Genomic DNA, 21,902 nt, shown 5'->3' with positions numbered 1-21,902 from the left:
TTATTATTAATAATTAATGATATTTACACTTAATTGAACGGTTTAAAAGAGGAGAAAACACGAAAAAAAATGACAATTAAATTTTGAAACATAGTTTGTCTTCAATTTCGACTCTTTAAAATTCAAAATTCAACCGAAATAAAGAAGAGAAAAACTTAAAAAAATAATTTATGGAACATCATTAGTAATTTTTCCGGTTTAAGATTAATTTTAGAATTTTATTGACATGTTTTAAATAGGTTAAAATCCAATCTACACTTTGTTAGAATATATAACAAATTGGACCAAGCTATATTTCTAACAAAGACAAATCATTATTTCTTTTAGATTTTCCAGAACAAAATTTTTAAAAGAAATTCAAAAGACTTTGAAATTAGATTTAAATTTGATAATACAGATTTTCTAGATTTTCCAGAATAATTTTTTTGAATTTTAATCATAATAAGTTTGAAGAAATATTTCACAAATATTCTTTGTCGAAAAAACAGAAGCTAAAATGAAGAATTAAATTAAAATGTATTTATTATTCTTTAAAATAAAATAAAAATATTTACTTGAACATTGATTTAAATTGTCAGGAAAGAAGAGGAAGGAATTTAAAAGGTAAAAAGGTATATGTGTTTAAAAATCCTAAAATCATTTTTAAGGTTGTATTTTTTCTCTAAAATTGTCTTTCTGAAAGTTATAAGAAGCAAAGTAAAACAATTAATGAATTTATTTAAACAAGTGAAGACCAAGTCTTTAAAATATTTTCTTGGATTTTCAAATTCTATTTGAGTTTTGTCTTTCTTAGAATTAAAAATGTCAGGCAAAGCGAGACCAGCTTGCTAGTAAATAAATACAATTTAAAAAATAGAGGCAGCTCACTGGTAAGTGCTGCTATTTGAGCTATTTTTAGAACAGGCCAGCGGGCTACTCATCTGGTCCTTACGGGCTACCTGGTGCCCGCGGGCACCGCGTTGGTGACCCCTGATATAGATCAATACAGTCTGCAGGGATACAGTCCGTAAGCACACATGATTGTATTTCTTGTCCGTGGGACAAATTTTCAAGCGTTGACCGGTCCCCAGCTACAAAAAGGTTGGGGACCACTGATATAGAGTACCAATAAAAAGTTTGGAAACATAGCATGCGAAAGTGTCTCAAACGTGTGTATTGATTATTTAACAAATACAGCAACATTGCACATATGTTTATGATGCATAAGATCTTAAATAGGTACAATCTAAAATTAATAATGGTTGGACTGTACTAATGAATCAAAAACGGTACTATACTCTGTTTAAAAAGTACCGGTTCCCGGACATGACATCACGTGGTGACATTGCTGGTTTTACGAGCAGAGGAGCATGTTCGGCAGCGCACACACACAGAGTACTTACAAGCAGACACAGTGTGTAGACAGAAAAGGGAGAATGGACGCATTTTGGCTTAAAAAGTAAAGATAAAGGTGAAGTTATAACACTGAAACACCCTCAGGAAGAGCTGCTTTAAGACATGGCTAGCTAGCTAGCGGCTAACATCCATCCACAGTGTTTTAGCTACTTCTAAATCACTAATCCTTGCCTCCATGGTGACAAATAAAGTAAGTTTCTTACAAGTATCATTATCACTGCAGGACGAGGAATAGTTAAACATGCTTCACTACACACCGTAGGAGGATACAATAGCTCACCACCGTCACAATGTAAACAAATGCCATGGGTGGATCTACACCTGACATCCACTGTAATGATACCAAGTACAATAGTGTATCTAGTCGATATTATTATGATTACATCAATATTTTTGTTATCTTCACAAAATGTTTTCCTTTAAAAAAAATTCATATTATGTTTATAAAGTCAGTAAATATGTCCCTGGACACATGAGGACTTTGAATATGACCAATGTATGATCCTGTAACTAATTGGTATCGGATCGATACCTAAATGTGTGGTATCATCCAAAACTAATGTCAAGTATCAAAGAAGAGAAGAATAAGTGATTATTAGATTTTAACAGAAGTGTAGATAGAACATGTTAAAACGGAAAATAAGCAGATATTCACAGTAAATGAACAAGTGGATTAATTATTAATTTTTACAGCTTGTCCCTCATAATTTTGACAAAATAATAGAATGATAAATGACACAATATGTTACTGCATACGTCAGCAGACTAATTAGGAGTCTTTGTTTACTTTACTACTAAAATACAAGTTGTCTGGTATGTTGACTATTTTATTTAAGGACACAATTGTTCATTGATTGCAATAAGTAACACATGTTTCATGTACCGTGAGATTTTTTTCTTAAAATAAAGCCAATAATGCCTTTTTTTGTGATCCCCTTTATTCAGAAAAGTATCAAAAGGTATCGAAATACTAGGGGTGTAACGGTATTTGTATTGAACCGTTTCGGTACGGGGGTTCCGGTTCGGTTCGGAGGTGTACCGAACGAGTTTCCACACGAACATATGAAGTAGCCGCCTAAACTAAAGTCTTAACAAGCTGCTCTGCTTTCTGTCTCTGTCAGTACTCTACACATCACCCAGCATTGTCCCACCCACACAAACATCTGATTGGTTAGATTTTTTTTTATAGCTTTTTTAGTCTATTTATACCTGCATTGTCCTTTCCATCCTTACACTTTCCATCATTGTAACTGAGCTACTGTGTGGAACAATTTCCCTTGTGGATCATTAAAGTTTGTCTAAGTCTAAGTCTAAGTCTAACCATAGCGGTAACAGCCAATCAGCAGTGCGTATTCAGAGCGGTAACAGCCAATCAGCAGTGCGTATTCAGAGCGGTAACAGCCAATCAGCAGTGCGTATTCAGAGCGCATGTAGTCAGTGCTTCTGCGGTGGGGTTAGCAGATAGGTGTTTAGCAGGTAAGCATCAGGCAGCGGACTCTCCCCAAATGATAATAAACACCTCCCAGTCAACTACTAGTAACATCACTATGAGCCCGTTGACCTTCTAGAAACATAAACGGCAGCTTCAGCTCGCTCGCAGTCCTGGATTGAGGTGAAGGCTAATTAGCTTTTAGCGTAACGTTAGCTCATTTTGCGGTGTGTGTGTGTGTGTGTGTGTGTGTGTGTGTGTGTGTGTGTGTGTGTGTGTGTGTGTGTGTGTGTGTGTGTGTGTGTGTGTGTGTGTGTGTGTGTGTGTGTGTGTGTGTGTGTGTGTGTGTGTGTGTGTGTGTGTTAAAAATAAACAACAGGCTTCCCAAATGCTGTAATAAATGAAGCATGATGAGTTGACTTGAAACTGTTTAATGTTGCACTTTTTATATGTAGAAGAAAAGTTTTGTCATTTTATTTAATCTGAGCAACAACTTGAGGCAGTTTAATGTTGATTAACGTGGGCAGAATTATTATAGTGTTCCCAATGTTAAAAGGATAAAGCCATTGTTTACAAATTTGGTAAATAAATAACCAAAAAATGTATATTTTGTTGTTTCTTTACTGTACCGAAAATGAACCGAACCATGACCTCTAAACCGAGGTACGTACCGAACCGAAATTTTTGTGTACCGTTACACCCCTACGAAATACTGGTACCAAAATATTGGTATCGGGACAACCCTAGTTTGTTGTCAGCCATATTTGTAAAAGCCATTCATCTGCTTTGCATTTGTCTTTAGGAACGTGATCGTTGGGTGTTTGGCAAAAAGACAAGAAGAAAACCTCTCAAACTAACCAAAGTAAGTTGATCTAGTAGCTAAGCTAAGTAACAGCCGCATCTGTGGTTCAGCGATCTCCCGAGTGCTGGAGTGTGTGCTTGTGTGTGTCTGCTTAATTGGGCTCAAGAGACTGCAATGACAGTTAGGCCTTCACGGTTGTACATTTCCTGTTTCGAACAATGCAACTCCAGCACGTCTTTTTTTTTTTTACACACAAAATGGTAAGTGTATATTCCTTTTAAAATTATTATAAATGATCTGTTGCCTTTTTTTTAACTTGGTCACCAGCCTTGTGTGAAGCAGGAGTGTGATTTGGTGTGCATGGCAGCGCAGAGGCCTAATTGGGTGAAGTAGAGTAAATGCTGTGATGGTGCATTGTGTTTGGGCTAATGCATCAGGGATGTTGCTAGGAGGAGGAGTCCCACATCCCCAGCTGGAAGCAGTTGTTGCCTTGGCAAGCTGGATACGGTGCTGAGTGCTGCATTGTGGCTTTTGGACTTTCCTGGATAAGAAGCGTATCTTGACGCAATTATCAGTATTTTTTTTGTATAGCTGGACGGTTGTTGGTGTGGCAGCACCATGACGGAGTACATCCTTCTTATCCTATACTTCTCCGCCTTCATTTGTCTGTGTGCTCTGGTGTGCCTTTACTTCTCTGGTTGCCAGGAGATGACTTATAAACACGATGGTAAGCGCTTAGTGAACTTTACGAATGATAACCAAAAAAGACAAAATGTTGGTGAACTACTTTTATCAGGCAACAACTTACAGCTGTTTTTTTTTTTTTTACACGTGTCATCTTTTTTCCTCTACAGAGGCATGTTGTGGAGACATATTTTGGATTTGATGAGGAATCTGTAGAGTCTGAAACATCCTCCCTGACCTCCTTTAATACCGACCTCACCGACCGTACACCTGCCACACCAGAGGAGGAATTAGAGGAGGTAAGCCTTCATTTTTGTGCTTGTAAGCAAATGATTAGAAGGATTCTCAGCAGCATCTGAGGTAAGAAAACAATCGGGCAGTTATTTTGTAATGATAATAATCTCGTTTTTTAGACTGTCTCTCGCGAGGAGTCTGAGCTTCGATTCCGTCAGCTGACCAGAGAATACCAGGCTCTCCAGCGGGCTTACGCACTCCTGCAAGAGCAGACAGGAGGCTCTCTGGATGCTGAGAGGGAAGTCAGGGTGGGTATTGTCAACAAAAAACAATCCTACAAACCCAAAAGCAGTGAAGTTGGCACGTTGTGTAAATAGTAAATAAAAAGAGAATACAATGATTTGCAAATCCTTTTCAACCTAAATTCAATTGAATAGACTGCAAACACAATATATTTAACGTTGGAACTGGAAAACCTTGTTATTTTTTGCAAATGTTAGCTCATTTGGAATTTGATGCCTGCAACATGTTTAAAAAAAGTTGCCGCAAATGGCAAAAAAGAATTGTCGAACAGTTTACGAACAACATTTCTCAACCAGCTATTGCAAGGAATTTAGGGATTTCACCATCTACGCTCCGTAATATCATCAAAAGGTTCAGAAAATCTGGAGAAATCACTGCACGTAAGCCATGATATTACGGACCTTCCATTCCTCAGGAGGTACTGCATCAAAAAGTGACATCAATGTGTAAAGGATATCACCACATGAGCTCGTGAACACTTCAGAAAACCACTGTCAGTAACTACGGTTGGTAGCTACATCTGTCAGTGCAAGTTAAAACTCTCCTATGCAAAGCCAAAGCTATTTATCAACAACACCCAGAAACCCAGCTGGCTTCGCTGGATCCGAGCTCATCTAAGATGGACTGATGCAAAGTGGAAAATCGTTCTGTGGTCTGACGAGTCCACATTTCAAATTGTTTTTGGAAACTGTGGACGTCGTGTCCTCCGGACCAAAGAGGAAAAGAACAATCCGGATTGTTATAGGCGCAAAGTTCAAAAGCCAGCATGCTGAAAGGTACATGCAGCTTTTGGAGCAACATATGTTGCCATCCAAGCAACGTTATCATGGACGCCCCTGCTTATTTCAGCAAGACAATGCCAAGCCACGTGTTACAACAGCGTGGCTTAATATTAAAAGAGTGCGGGTACTAGACTGGCCTGCCTGTAGTCCAGACATTGAAAATGTGTGGCGCATTATGAAGCCTAAAATAGCAGAAGGGAGACCCCCGGACTGTTGAAAAACTTAAGCTGTACATCAAGCAAGAATGGGAAAGAATTCCACCTGAGAAGCTTCAAAAATGTGTCTCCTCAGTTCCCAAACCTTTACTGAGTGTTGTTAAAAGGAAAGGCCATGTAACACAGTGGTGAACATGCCCCTGTGACAACTTTTTTGCAATGTGTTGCTGCCATTAAATTGTAAGTTAATGATTATTTTCCCTAAAAAAATGGTGTTTCTCAGTGTGAACATGAAATATCTTGTCTTTGCAGTCTATTCAATTGAATATAAGTTGAAAAGGATTTGTTGTATTCTCTTTTTATTTACCATTTACACAACATTGACAACTTCACTGCTTTTGGGTTTTGTATATATTTTGTGATTTCCTTTCTGAACCAGATGTTCTTTAACCCCTCAGACACGTGAGCAGCTGCAGGTGGAGCTCAGTGGCTGCCAGGCCAAGATCCTGGACCTGGAAAAGGCTCTAGTGGAGCGGGGGCAGGTAACAAAGACGAGAGAAGGCCGACGCAGCTCTCGCCTTCTCCTCTCACTGGCACTCCTGCATGTTTTTCTGGTTGTACTGCTCCTGGTCTGGCGCTATGCTGACCAGGTCTGCCTCAGGTTCCTGTGATGTCACTTCCTGCATGTGTGACTTCTGCATGCTTTTTCTGTCCTGCTCTTCTTCCTGTCGAGGGCTCTCTGGCTCGTCACACACCTCAGTGTGGTAACCAGCAAAATGATAGTTTATCTTTTCTTTTTTTTGCTTCTCATAGTTTTTAACTGTGACAAGTATATTTTAAATCCAGTAACAAGTTATTTATGTTTATTACTTTGTTTGTGTTAGGGATTTTACGATGCTTCCATGAGTGAAATCGGCCGATACAGATCACATGTTTTTACTGTACATTTTTCTGTATATTAAGAGTGTAGCAATATCAACACAATATTTAAAATACTTCCTTATTGTTATTTATTACATACTGTTACATCTCTTTTATCACAAAGTCAATAGTACGCAATACCTAAACAAAAGTAACAACTACAATCTAATTTATATCCTTTATTTGCCTACAAAGTCCTGTTACCAGGGAATTGTTTCCGGAATTTGTAAACATGAAAATAAAAATCTAGATTTCTTAAAACACATATTTCTTGTGTTTCCAGCTGGCTTAGCAATTAGCATGTATGCTCCTGGCTTGATGTTACTGTGTGAAACATGTCATCCTCCGGTGATGATGATGATACATACTTAAGATATTATTAAGAAATGTTGTTTATTTGCCACAATGGAGGTGAATATATCGACTAAGGTGTAACCGCCTCTGTCAGTCGAGTGACCAAAAATAAAGTATCTTTCAGATGTAGGGATGTAATGTTGTGAAAATTTCATATCGTGACCAACATTTTCACGGTTATAATTATCGTCCCGGTATTGTGAATGTGCTCAAAAAGTACTTTAACACACCAAAATCTTTTGACTAAGTTATTTTTTTTAAGTAACTATAAAAATAGACAAACTGTTTGTATGTTTTGTGTTTCTTATGCTTCACTGAGTGTTTTAGTCTTAGTATTTTATCTTTTTTAATGGCTAAACTTATGTTATTTTAAATAGTGGTTTGGACTGTAGCACTGATTTAAATGAAAAATGTGTGACAAATAAACTACAATTATTATTATTTCTGGTGGTCGTTGTGGTGTCCAACTCTGGTCAGTGGTCCTCAAACGCACCATAAAAACACCTTTTTCTTGTATTCCTCTGAGTGTAGAACGATCACACTGTTTTAAGAGAACACAGCTTGTAGGTTCAGTGTGCACAGATACATAGATTTGTTGCTCAATGTGTTTATATAAATCTAGATTGGGGTATGTTGTTTTTTAATGGGGAAAGACGTTAATATTTCTTGTTTTCATGTTAGCATTTAAGCTAGTAAGATGGCGCCAGTCAGTCCGTGAGTTTATCAAAGTGCAGTTATAAATCACAGATTTTCGCTTATTTCAATTTAAAACGGTAACACTTACCGTCAGGAGTTTACTGCGGTTATCATTAATTCCATTTATCTTTCATTTGAAAGTCATTAATCAGCTTGGGTCGATCACATACTTAAAAAAACAAACAACCCCAAAAACCCTCCGATACCGATTAGTGGCCGATAATTGGCACACACCTGAGCAAAACCAAATGCATATGTAGTAGCCATAAGTAGTGTGCATATGCACTTATGTTATTTGGACTGAATTTTCACAAGATATTTATATACAGTAGTGTAACTTTTGCTCAAGATCTTTAGCTGTGCATGATCCAGCTCTGTGTTGTGATTTGCTGCTCTGCTGTATTTCACCCCAGACTGCCTTCTGTTTCTCCTGTGACTTTTATGGCCATGACTTTCTCAGCATGCTTTCACCGTTATCTCAAGATACGGCTTCCTTTCATTGGATCAATAAACATTTGCTTCTGGCACTCTGCTCTTCTTTCTTTGTGTCTATATTGTGTTTGCATGTGTCGTTTTCAATGGAAGGCACCATCTGGCTGATTGATTTCTGACATTTTCTCTCTTACCCATGTGCTCCGTTCTTCTTCCTCCGCTCCTTATGTGAGTGTCATGTGGTTCTGATGTTGTGCTTGGTTGCGGTGACAGGACTCAAAGTGGGTGGAAGACAAGCAGCACTTGCTCAGGACAAACCAGGAACTTCATGAAAAGGTAATTTGCAGTCTAGCTAGAGTCGACACTCTGACTGGCTTGGGGAAAAGTCACTTGGCGCCACTTGGTTATTTGCATATATAAATCACTGGAGCCCGGATAGAAGATGACTCCTCTTTCTGAGCCTTTCTGACGAGGGGGAAAAGAATAAGAATAAATAAAAAATAAACCTATCTTTTGAGACACTATTTAAGTCATTACAGTGTGGGACATGTTTTATTTTCAGAGGTAGATTGTTCTCGTGCTGGTAAGCAACAGCAGAAAAGGCTCGATCCCCTCTGGATTTAAATCAGTTTTTTTGAAAGACAATGAGGACCTCCAAGAACTTGTGGGGGAGTAGACTTGTATTAGGGCCGCAATATTAATCATGAATTTGAAAAAGTATTATTTTGCCGTCAAATATCTATGAATTTAACTGTATGTTAAATGTTGTGGTGTCGAACTGCACTATATTATTCACGTTTTTCTTATATTTTGTCCCTTATGTTGCTATATAAACACCTCAATGTGTAGCAGTGTCCAAACCTCTGCAGAAGGGTTTCACTTAAAAAAAATAAAATAAAACAATTCTAATGCATTGTAGGGCTGTTCGGTATACCGGTATTAATAAAGTATAGCGGTGCTTATCAATTGAAATCGGTACTGTACCACCTTTTGAAAAGTACCGGTACCGTTCTTTCATGGGAGGCGATGACCGAGGCGCATGATGTTGAGTGTGTCAACACGCACACACAAAGTGCATACAAGCAATAACAGCTTGGAGAGGAAAAAAGGCAAAAAAAACCCCGACAATTCCACTGGTTAATAAAGAAGGTGCGTGAAGTACAATATGGAGGTATTTAGACTTTAAAACTAACAATAAAAACTACAATTCTACTGGTTAATAAAGAAGGTGCGTGAAGTACAATATGGAGGTATTTAGACTTTAAAACTAACAATAAAAACTACAATTCTACTGGTTAATAAATAGTGTGGTGAAGTACAATATGGAGGTATTTAGACTTTAAAACTAACAATAAAAACTACAATTCTACTGGTTAATAAAGAGTGTGGTGAAGTACAATATGGAGGTATTTGGGCTTCAAAACTAACAATAAAGGTGAAGCTTTAAACAGGGAGGCACCACGTTGCAAGTACAGTTTTACACCTTTCCTGCTTGTGGGCTCCCAGACCGTGGTCGGGGAGCACAAGGGAGACCTTTCACTTCACAATGCGTCCGTAAAGCTGCGCTCTTAGGCCGGAATGACGAGGCCGTCGATTAGTTACAACTTGGTCACTTTATTTATAATTTCTACAGGGCACAACCGGACATCCACCATGCTATTAACACTCCTGCACATGCTAGCGCTAACTCTCCTTACTTGCCCACTCACTTATTCACGTCACTCACCCCACATACTGCCGTTCTTAAAGGGGCGCACACACAAATTCGCTACTCTCACAACAGCTGCTTTAAAACACACCTCACCAAATGTGGCGATTAGTATTAGCACCTTTGCTTCAAACTTAGGTAAACATTTAAATAATGAACATTCAGATCTGCACAAGGAGTTATAAGGAGTGCCAGGTAATAATGTAGTTGTTACACCTGTCCTGCTGTTCGGTCCGGTGCAGACTGTAGTCGAGGAGCACAGGGAAGACGTTCCCTTCAGGGTCGATGCCATTTCAATGCCTTTAATTTATATTTTAACCTTGTAAAATTGTTCTTTGACTGTGAGTGTTTTATGTAGTGTAAGATTTTCTGTCAAAATTAAGCCAATATTGACATTTTTCGTATTTCCCTTTATTTGGAAAAGTATTGATATACATTTTGGTACCGGTACTAAATTATTGGTATCTGGACAACACTGATGCATTGCGTGTCAGACCACAAACCGTGGCCTAATGACCTACTCCTCTTATCTGCAGATGTGCAAAATGCAGCAGGTGGAGTCCGGGCTGCAGGCCGAAGTTCAGGATGCACGGGACCAGAACGAGCTCCTGGAATTCCGGGTTCTGGAACTGGAAGTAAGAGACTGTACCATCGTCAAACTGTCACCAGGAGGCGACAACAACCTCAGCCCCAGATGCCTACAGACCTACATACAGTGACCCCACTATACACGCACGTAGCTCCATCCCCATTGAAAGCCATGTTATGTTGAAGTATGCACATGTGTCTCCCTGTTTGCATGGCAGCTGTGTGCATACCCCTGCACTGTTCCAGTGAAAGAATGTTGTTGTATGCTGATTATCATTTGACTTGAATAAAATAAACCCTCACCTTTTGTTCTTTTTTATGCATGAATTTTGTTTGACTTTTTTCACCAACCTCATACGAGGATGGTTTATATTTTACCTTCTGATTTATATTGCCCGTTTTAGCAGTCACCTGCATCTGTTTATATTCCAGGTCTGGCAGAAAGGCAGATGTCATTCCAAATTTTAAGTTTCAGCATGAGTTGCATATTTAATCCCTTGTTGGTTTGATGTATCATCTTTAAATGTGTCAGTTTCCACCTCCCTCATTTTGGATGGTCCAGATCATGTTTCTGTATCGTAAGTAAACCCATCATTCAGTCCCTTTACAATAAGTACGTGTTCATATTTATTTTCTTGCACTCATCACTTTGCAAGGCTGTGAGGAAAATTAATTTGGATAAAAATGATTAAGTGTGTGTGTTGAATTCTGATGTCCGTGCTGTGCAGGAGAGAGAGCGCAGGTCTCCAGCCCTCAATCTGCACATGTCTGCATTCCCTGAGAACAGCAGCAGTGCACTGCAGGTTTACTGCCACCAGGAGGGAGTCAAGGTAAAACCCACCCACTCAAACATCTATTAAGAGTCACACTCTCAGTGCAATGTCCTAACAGTTCAACATGCTCACAGGATGTCATCATCCCAGAACTGATGAAGAAACTGGATATCCTTGGAGATAACGGGGTGTGTAGGAGGACAAATAGACTTTTGGTTATGACTCGTCCTTATTATTATGATATGCCTGTGCAGAATCTGCGAAATGAGGAGCAGGTTGCAGTGATCCAGGCAGGCACAGTGATCTCTCTGTGTGAGAAGGTGAGCCTAACCGTGTCCGATGGAAATGTTGCATACTGTGTTGGACTAACATACAGAATTCATTGTGTGCTTCCATTTCTCTCAGTGGTTAAAACAGGTCGACAACACTGAGGCCGCTTTGACACAGAAGATGATTGATTTGGAAAATGACAAGGTAAAATCTCTTGGTATGACGAAATGAATAAAGTCCCAAATATTGCAGTTTTACCACATCCCAGATTTTTTGTAAAGCATTTTCTACAATATTTCTGCGCTCAATTAAGCATTTTCAAGCCTAATTATTGCTAAATAAACTCAATATCTATACTACAGTAGTATTGGTGTTTCTTAACCATAGGGCCGCCCATTGTTGGGCCCAAAAAAATTCAGTTTCTCAGCTGTAGCTGTATGAGCCGCAGCGGTACTCAGTGGTAATACACTTTTTCACCACTTGTGGCAGTAATGACAGTATCAAACAAACAGAAGAAGTCTGGAGCTTAAAGTCATAGATGTGTTTTTTTGGCGCAAAGATGATTACCTAAGTCACACTTTCATTTTATTGACAGTTTCGTGAAGAAATATTTATTAATTTGATTTATTTTGGCACATTATTTTTTGTCAGTTATCTTTGAGTTTCTTTCTATGCTGTATATTTGGTTAATTAGTTAGCTTGACCTAAGCCTAATGTTTGTGGTTAACACATGGTTTCATATTGTAAATTGTAAGTAGGTTAGATTTAATACCCATAAAATCAAGAGTAAGAATACTAATTCAGTGATAATATTTGAGTGGGCCCTGGGAGCCTCTGTGGTAGAAAACTTGGGCCCCGAGGTCAAAAAGGTTAGGCACGAGATGACACCAAACCATTCAGAGCACGCTGTTTAGTACTGTGGCCACTGATTGGCTCAGCCTCAGGCAACATTACAACATTGGATTCAAATAGTGTAAAGGTTCATGTCTTGAGGGTTCTCATAATTGCAAAAACATTATATAGAAGGTCGTAAACAGGCTTTTTTATGCTCAAGCTATGAAAATATAAAATGTATTATCATGGATTCCTACATCGCGGAAATTCATTTATGGCGGTCATGTCTGGAACCAATATTAACAGCGATACAATTTATTTTTACTGATGTTTTTAATGTAATTGTGTATTGATATACTTCTTATAGACAATATTTTATATGTAGATTTTGCATTATTTTTCAAATACTTGACTCATTTTACTTGCGTGTGTGTACATTATTTGTTCTTGGCGTACAGTTTGTACTGTATTATTAACTGTTAAGTTGTTGGTAGTAATTGATGATTACAGGGAAGTGACAAGGTTTTTTAATGCTAATGCGTCACACTCTGAAAATGTGGCCTTTAAACAGTTTATTTGACATTATTGTTAATGTACATGATGACATCTATCGCAGGAGCTGTTCAGCAAGCAGAAAGGTTTCCTTGAGGAGGAGCTGGACTATAGGAAGCAGGCCTTGGACCAGGCTTACATGGTACAGAACCACACCAGCATTTAACGAGCAGCACATTTGGGTTAACGATGGCAGACAGTGCTTTCAGATATGCTTAAAACACACGCTTTAACAAACACAATAACGGTTCATGTCAATCAGGAATGCAGGGGTGTGCCATTTCCATTTCAGCATGAGACATTTGAATGCAACACTTCATAAAGGTTAGAAAAGTCCCATAACTGTGTCGGGATACTGCATCTTTTACTATAATACCAATTTTTTTGTAATATCACCGAATTTGCAGAATGTTCTCTTATCCTTCCAGGTAGTGTTTTTACCCTGCAACAGTATGAGTATTTGAAATTGTTATTGAGAGCTTTTAGCACATTCAAAATCATGATGAATGCCATTCTCTATACCTCACTGATATTTACTGGAGTCTACCCTTGTAAACAGGAACTAAAAACTGTGATGTAAGCATTTTATTTTTATATATGGCAACTCTGGCATTAGAATAAACCTACAAAAGAATAAAACAATGTTTTACACATAGTAGAGGCCAAAAGTTTGGACACACCTTCTCATTCAATGTGTTTTCTTTATTTCCATGACTATTTACATTGTAGATTGTCACATCAAAACTATAAATGAACACATGTGGAGTTATATACTTTACAAAAAAAGGTGAACTAACTGAAACATGTTTTATATTCTAGTTTCTTCAAAATAGCCACCCTTTGCTCTGATTACTGCTTTGCACACTCTTGGCATTCTCTCCATGAGCTTCAAGAGGTAATCACCTGAACCAGTTTTCACTTCACAGCTCATGGAGAGAATGCCAAGAGTGTGCAAAGCAGTAATCAGAGTGAATGGTGGCTATTTTGAAGAAACTTGAATATAAAACATGTTTTCAGTTATTTCACTTTTTTTTTGTGAAGTACATAACTCCACACGTGTTCATTCATAGTTTTGATGTGACAATCTACAATGTAAATAGTCATGAAAATAAAGACAACACATTGAATGAGAAGGTGTGTCCAAACTTTTGACCTGTACCGTATACTGTAGTACGTAGTTAGTATGTGGGGGTGAAACATAGAAACCCTGAAGTGGTATAGTGATGTGTGTGTGCTTCATGTTGATTTTTGTGCATGCCTTTGAGTGATTATGCATCTGCATGTGCATGCCCTTATGTTCTGGTGTGTGTGTGTGCTGTATTTGTGTGTATGTGGCTGGCTGTGCAGAGGATCGAGGAGCTGGAGGCCACGCTGTATAGCGCTCTGCAGCAGGAGCAGCCGTCATGCCAGGCTGTGGCCGAGTCGCTGACAGACAGGCAGAAGGAGGAGCTGAGGCTCGCCGTGGACAAGCTGCGGCGCCAGATTCTCAGGCAGAGCCGGCAGTATGACAGTCAGATCTTACAGGAGCGTATGGAGCTCCTTCAGCAGGCCCAGCAGGTAAGGCTGAAAGCAAACGGTTAAGGCCCTCCCTCAATCTGACCCTCTGTCACCTGTCAGACCACCAGAGGTCTGGTGCTGTAAAGAAGATGCAGTATCCCTGTCTCTACCTTACCTGTAATTATGTACACTGTAAAACAGAATGACTGTGGGTGTGAGTGCATCATTGTGACGAGTCCCCCTTCCCTACTGTGTCCCCCACTCCTGCACAATACTGTATGTTCCTCATCCAACACCACAGCACCTTGATTTTCATTGTAATCACTAACAAATCACCCTCCACAACATCAATAATCAACTAATCAGATACCTTTACCTAAGTAACATTAGTACAGTGCTTCTCTAATAGTGGGGCTGGACCCCCTGGGGGGAGAGTGGGCGCATCAAGGTGTCAAGGGTGGCCCTTCGGGACAGGGACTTGCAGCACTGGCCTCATTATTCATGCTCGGACGATACACATGGTGGCAGCAGTGCTCGTTTTAAACAGGCTGACCGAGAAATATGACGAAATATTCATAGCCCTTTGGTTTACTCTGAATACGCTAGGTAAGATATAGCTCAACACATAAAGAGAAATAAATAAATACAATAGTACCACGGTTTTGTTATTAATCAATTCCAAAAGGTCTGTTAACAATTATCATTGGAAATAATGTAAATCACAATCAATTCCAGACACAAACATATGTTCAAACTCAATCAATCAAACTTTATTTTTAAGGCGCTTTTCATACTGTACATAAAAGAAATGCAACTCAAAGTGCTTTACAAAGTTAAAAACAATACCCCGGTGACCCATATCTCCCATTATCACATACGTACGCACGGAGACACACACACACACACACACACACACAACACACACACATATGCAACTATATGTACAAATGATTGCATGGCTGAGTACAGAGGAGACATGTGAGTAAACACTATCATGAATCAATTTAAGTGGACCCCGACTTAAACAAGTTGAAAAACTTATTCGGGTGTTACCATTTAGTGGTCAATTGTACGGAATATGTACTTCACTGTGCAACCTACTAATAAAAGTTTCAATCAATCAATCAATCACTATCACAGGAGCCATCTGCACCACGAGGTCATGGCCACCAGGACGCTCACACAAAAACGCCCCCACAAGAACAGCCGATAACCCCTGAGGCAGATGGCTCATCTGAGGAACGTTGAAAAATAAAAATAATAAAACTTGTAATATAGTAAGAACCATGAGTAGAGATAAAGAATAAAATATAAGTAAGACATATGAAGATTAATAGAAAAAAAAGAATATACAGTAAATAAATAATAAATAAACAGAACTAAATACAATCTTGCATAACTAATGGGATAAAAAGTAAAATACAAATTACTTCAGTAAAATAATTAATATTAGGTAAAAGCCAAATCAAAAAGGTGGGTCTTAAGCCTGCTCTTAAAAACGTGAACTTTCTCCCCAGCCCTGAGGTCCTCCAGCAAGCTGTTCCATAGACGGGGGCCATAATGGAGGAAAGATGTCATCCCGTGACTTTGTGTCCGGACTTTTGGAATAATTAGGAGATGAGTGCTGGAGGATCTCAGGGCCGGGAAGGTTCATAGGGTAAAAGCAAATCTGAAAGAAAAGAAGGCCAAATACCATAAAAGCATTTATAAACCACAAAAAGAACATTAACATTTATCCTGAAACACACAGGGAGCTCATGCAGAGATTTTAAAACTGGTGTAATGTGAGCCCGCCTTCTGGTCTTTGTCAGGACACGTGCCGCTGAATTTTGGAGTAATTGCAAAGGTGTAATAACCTTTTTAGGAAGACCAGAAAGCAGGGTGTTACAATAATCTGTACCACTTGTAATAAAAGCATGCATTAGTGTCTCCGTGTTGCCCTGCACATTATTAACAATGTTAACACTCAACTCAAAAAACAGTGCAAAATGAATATGAATCACTTTTTCCTGTATTGAATACTTAACGGTGATCACTGTGAGCACTCTTGTTGTATCCAAATATGCACTGACAACAGCGGTGTGCGCACATTTCTCTGTTTACATCAACTAATATGAACGTGCATCCAAAACTACGGCGGACAGCCGGTAAACGCCTTGTTACTAACCTTGATTGGTGCCTTAGCATTACAATGCGTTTAGTCTCTAAGGCTCTCGTTTACTTTGACTGCTCTATTACTGTATCCCACAACTCTTAGTTGGCTCTATTCTACTCCTACTCTATACAAAACCAGTCACCAACGTTTGGTTAACCATACTAAAACTAAAACTGCATATAAATCGAGACTTTTTTTTGGTTGAAAATGTTCACCTGAAATTGTGAACCCCGACTGTGTTGCCTGTGCTATTACTTTTATGACAAAAACATGGTGTCGCTGTTAAACCCCAAATTTTGACTTCAGAAGTCAGATAGACTTGACATTTCTCACACAACTCAATGTGTTTGACAAGCTGGTAACTGGTCAAATTTGGCACACACTTATAGAGGGACTCAACATTTGAGAAAGATTGATTGGTAAACATGGCCGCCATCAAGCAAAGTGTTTTTTACGGAACTTGGCAACTAAATGTCCTTGACCAATTGTTTTAAGATTATAAAATGTTGAGGATATTGTGTTACATTTATGCTAACATGTCTTCATGTCTTCAACTATGGGGTGTCCTACTTTTCTTTCCACTTGACTGAAAACTGAAAAGTTTAAGAATATTATGGTTGTCCCAGTTCATTGATTTTAATACTCTGCATTAGGGATGTCCGATAATATCGGCCTGCCGATATTATCGGTCAAAAAATGCGTTAAAATGTAATATCGGAAATTATCGGTATCGGTTTTTTTATTATCTGTATCGTTTTTTATTTTTTTTATTTTTTATTTTTTTTATTAAATCAACATAAAAAACACAAGATACACTTACAATTAGTGCACCAACACAAAAAACCTCCCTCCCCCCATTTCTTTCTGTTATTAATATTCTGCTTCCTACATTATATATCAATACATATCAATACAGTCTGCAAGGGATACAGTCCGTAAGCACACATGATTGTGCGTGCTGCTGCTCCACTAATAGTACTAACCTTTAACAGTTAATTTTACTCATTTTCATTAATTACTAGTTTCTATGTAACTGTTTTTATATTGTTTTACTTTCTTTTTTATTCAAGAAAATGTTTTTAATTTAGTTATCTTATTTTATTATTTTTTTTAAAAAGTACCTTATCTTCACCATACATGGTTGTCCAAATTAGGCATAATAATGTGTTAATTCCACGACTGCATATATCGGTTGATATCGGTATCGGTTGATATCGGTATCGGTTGATATCGGTATCGGTAATTAAAGAGTTGGACAATATCGGAATACCGGATATCGGCAAAAAGCCATTATCGGACATCCCTACTCTGCATATTTCCATAGCAAAAAGAGGATAAGGGTCTATTTATATTCTGCTCACGTTTAATGACTTTTATTATGACTGTGCGTCCATTATTCACAGTTGGCTCCACTATAGTTACCACGTTGGCTTATTCTTACACAGCTGCTGTGGCATTAGAGTGGGGAAAGAAGTAATTTACTTGCAAATAAAATAGTTGACTATCTGACTACATTTATTTTTGTCCCCGGCAGAGAATTCGAGAGCTGGAGGACCGGATCGACTTGCAAAAGAGGCAAATAAAGGACATAGAGGAAAAGGTACTCTTGTCTTATGTTACAGCAATGAGGTGGTTGTATCCTGTCAAAAGTAACATGTATCTTTTTCTTCTCTTTTTTAAAAAAATGAACCCTTTTCTTGTTTTAGTTTTTGTTCCTTTTTTTGTTCTTCTCTTTAGCCTTTATTCTCTGGCCTTAATAAACATGACTGTTGAGCCACATCAGGTACACCAAATATGCATCTGAACGTCATGTCACTGTAAATCAGGGGTGCCCGTCACGTCCATCGCCAGCCAGGCATGAAAAAATAGGCCTAAAAATGAACGATCATCAATCTTCACTAAGACGTCACTTTTGTCGCCTTGATTGACTTTCACGGCACCCGAGGGTCTTGTGAGATGACGCTGGCTGCTGCCAGATCATTATTAAGAAAAAACGACCGACAGGAAGGCGAGAAACACTTTTTATTTCAACAGACTCTTTAGAATTATCATTCTAAAGACCGACTGCACAGTTCCTGTCTTCACAATAAAAGCCCTGCTTAATCCTGCCTGCGCTAACAAAATAAGAGTCTCAGAAAGCTAGCATGCACAAGCTAGCAAGCTACAGAGTTTGCCTCCAGTGTATTTCTTGTAAAGTGTATAAAAAGGAGTATGAAGCTGGACAAATAAGATGCTACAAAGCAACCACTTTCATGTGGTTTTGGACAGAAAGGAGGACTTTTTTTTTCTCCTCCATTTGAAAATGTGGACGTTATCAATCAATGTTTACTTATGTAGCCCTAAGTCACAAGTGTCTCAAAGGGCTGCACAAGCCACAACGACGTCCCACATCAGGGCAAGAAAAAACTCAACCCAATGGGATGACAATGAGAAACTACTGTCTGATTCCAATCAATGCAAGTCATCAGAATCAGCTAAAACACCAACTTATATTCTTGTCTTCATGAAAGAAAGGAATGTTAAACATGCTTGTATTATCATTAAACACCTTTAACTTATTAACAAAAACCTCTCTTTCATAAATGTATAATTATACATGATATATATGAATGAGGTATTATTATTATTATAGAGGTTTATTTGAAATAGGCCCAGATACAAAAACATAGACATCTGAAACAGTTATCCGATGCATGCATCACAGTGTTTGTAGCCAAAGCTCATTTACAACACTTGTCCCCAACAACAACAACAACACAGATCCAACATCATTAAAATAGGAAAATAAAAAATAGAATGAGTTGATAATAATGATAATAGTAATAATACAGACAAAGTGCAAACTAGATAAAAGCCAATAATAATAATAATAACACAGACAAAGTGCAGACTAGATAAAAACCAATTAGTAAAAATGAGTAAAAACTAAACATGGGAACACGATTGTTGCTCAACTGCCATAATTTTGTTTGTTTTTTGAAAGTGACAAGTGCAGGTTTACTTTTCAAAGTGTCCAGTAAAGAGTTCCATAGTTGTGGTCCTTTTATTGAAAATGCAGTCTGGGCAAAAGATGTTCTACGGAATGGAACACAACAGATCCCCTCCACTTGGTCAATTGAAAAGTAGCTCGCCTGCAGAAAAAGTGTGGGCACCCCTGATCTAAATCCATTGTCCTCTTGCTATAATTTAATATCCGTTGTGTTTTTTTCCAGGTGTTCAGTTGCTGCCGAGGCAATGGAGGACAAAACAATAGTTTTTTATGAATTTCTAAACCGCTCGTGAAAACCTAAAGGCCTTTTTGATAAATAGTGCACTTTTTTGCAGATGAATCACCTGCAAACATGTGAAACGGATATATATACAGTTACATGAGATGCAAGATTTATTCATAAATGACTACTAATTGACTGCTCTACTGATCTTTGGACCTGCAACAAAAACATTCACTCGACAGACGATTTAGATTTTTTTTTTTGCGGAGAGGAGGAGCCACAGGAGTAGAGCAAGAGGGGTTCCAGCTCAGGGTAGAAGATTCTGGCAAAGTATAACTTCTGTGGCGTTTCTACGGAAACGAGCAGGGCAACACAAATTTACAAAGCCGCTCCGATGAGCTCACCGGCAGCTCGGGTGGAGGAGAGGGAGCTGTCGCCACAGTGCAACATATGAGGGTATTAACCTTTTACTTTTTGTCTTTACGGGTTACTTGGTAAGATTAATGAAAAAGAAGGCGGTGTAACCTGAGAGATTGCTACAACTTGCCACCAAGCTGTTGACTACATCAATAATAGATGACTGTAATCAATACCCAATGAAACACAACTGTGTCTACATTTTTCTAAAGTGGGTTTGTTTGTTTTTCTGGCACCAAACACTTTAATTTTTCCTCCTAGAGGGGATAACTCACCAGAGGATGATCACATGACCCCCGACGGAGATGGGGAGAACCGAAAACAGTCCTGTTACCATGGTTACAGTTGAAGGTGACACGTTTTGTGGTGTGCATGGGAGAGCGAGGGCCTTTGAGGGGAGTCCAAGTTCAACCATCCAGTCAGAGTAACAGGTGAGATGATTCACACACCTAAAAAATACGTTATTTTTTTGTCCCAAATACTTAGACCTTTCATGTTTGTTGTTGTTGTAGGATCATAGAGCAAAAGAGAAGAGCAGGGAGGAGCTTAAAGAAGCTGCAGCTTGTCACCCGACTGCCTCCCACTCAGGCTGGATCAAAGAGAACAGGGAGGAGGTTAGGACCATGGTGAGTTAGAGAGCCTGCAGCATTTGTTCTACTCTGTGTTCCTGTGGCAGAGAAGTGACAACAAACAATATTTTGTCCTACTCAGACTCGGGACGATGTGTGGCGAGAGCGACTGCAGCGCTCTCAGAGGCAGCTGAAGGCCAAAGAGGACGAGATGTGTCGCCAGTCCCGGTACTTTGACAACTTTAAAGCGCAACTCCAACACAAGGTGAGCCTGGCGAGGGACAGAGAGGAGAGTCTACAGAAGCGCGTTTACACGCTAGAGAAGCAGCTCCTGGATGTGACCGTGAGCGCCGCCACCGATGTGGCCACGTTAAGTGCGGTGAGAATTACAGCCAGGAGGGAAACGCACTGGAAGGAGCATGAGAGGCTACCTGGCGCTAGAGGAGAAGGTGAAGGAGAAGAGGAGAGAAATCAAGGCAGGAGGCAGCTAAACGTAGGAGCCCAAGGAGACGGAGCACGTGAGGACAAAGAAAGGAACGTAGACAACAATGTGAAGCTGCAAGGTTTCATCGTGAACCTGCAGGAGGATCTCAAGGTGCTGCTGGAGAGAGAGGGAAGCGGAGTGTCCGAGCGGCGGAGGCTAACGGAGCAGCTCCAGGAAGCTCAAGAGAGCCGTCAGTTGCTGTGCTGCAAGGTGGAGGAGATGGAGGAGGAGATACAACAGCTGAAGGTGTCTGAAAGCATCCTTGTCAAGGAGATAGGAGAGCTTCAGCGTGACCTTAGGAGTCCAACTAAACCAACTCCCAATGGACATCATTCAGAAGAAAGCCCTGAAAAGGTGAGACTTCTTCTAGGACTGAAACAAGCGTGGTTCAGCTTGGAATGAGAGTTATTAGTGATGGGGAATCCCTGGTTTTTAGGTGGAAAAACATTTTTACAAAATGTGTTTTTATTCTCTGAGTATTGGGTACTGCATTACATAACCACTGTTCTAAATGCTTATTTAAGTCTGTGTGCAGTACTTTACTATATGTCTTTGCTAAAGCTGCTCTCGTTGTTTACTATTCTGCGAAGATATACAACTAATCTCATTGTGTTGCATTCAAAATAGTACATTTTTTGCCTACTAAATCACATTTT

General features: G+C 39.1%; 1 protein-coding gene across 2 annotated transcripts in view; it reads left to right on the top strand.

The window, feature by feature from the left end:
* Positions 1-21,902, top strand: part of jakmip1 (janus kinase and microtubule interacting protein 1) — a 69,058-nt gene that overhangs the window by 22,859 nt on the left and 24,297 nt on the right. Inside the window, exons 9-24 of one of the 2 annotated variants that reach the window (XM_062044081.1) lie at positions 3,627-3,686; positions 4,481-4,609; positions 4,724-4,852; positions 6,243-6,326; positions 8,461-8,523; positions 10,432-10,530; positions 11,212-11,313; positions 11,391-11,444; positions 11,511-11,576; positions 11,662-11,730; positions 12,977-13,054; positions 14,260-14,469; positions 18,099-18,164; positions 18,271-18,347; positions 19,777-20,624; positions 20,706-20,819. In XM_062044081.1, coding sequence (XP_061900065.1) covers positions 3,627-3,686; positions 4,481-4,609; positions 4,724-4,852; positions 6,243-6,326; positions 8,461-8,523; positions 10,432-10,530; positions 11,212-11,313; positions 11,391-11,444; positions 11,511-11,576; positions 11,662-11,730; positions 12,977-13,054; positions 14,260-14,469; positions 18,099-18,164; positions 18,271-18,321 — 1,260 coding nt within the window. In that variant the 3' untranslated portion in view covers positions 18,322-18,347; positions 19,777-20,624; positions 20,706-20,819. Of the gene's footprint in view, positions 1-3,626; positions 3,687-4,480; positions 4,610-4,723; positions 4,853-6,242; positions 6,327-8,460; positions 8,524-10,431; positions 10,531-11,211; positions 11,314-11,390; positions 11,445-11,510; positions 11,577-11,661; positions 11,731-12,976; positions 13,055-14,259; positions 14,470-18,098; positions 18,165-18,270; positions 18,348-18,651; positions 20,625-20,705; positions 20,820-20,904; positions 21,601-21,902 lie in introns of those variants that run through there. The other variant, XM_062044079.1, reaches the window with a different exon arrangement.

Source organism: Entelurus aequoreus, linkage group LG04 (assembly GCF_033978785.1).
Source record: "Entelurus aequoreus isolate RoL-2023_Sb linkage group LG04, RoL_Eaeq_v1.1, whole genome shotgun sequence".
In the NCBI taxonomy this organism is placed as follows: Eukaryota; Metazoa; Chordata; class Actinopteri; order Syngnathiformes; family Syngnathidae; genus Entelurus; species Entelurus aequoreus.
The sequence above is the reverse complement of the archived record's forward strand: the minus strand, read 5'-3'. Positions and strand labels throughout refer to the sequence as shown.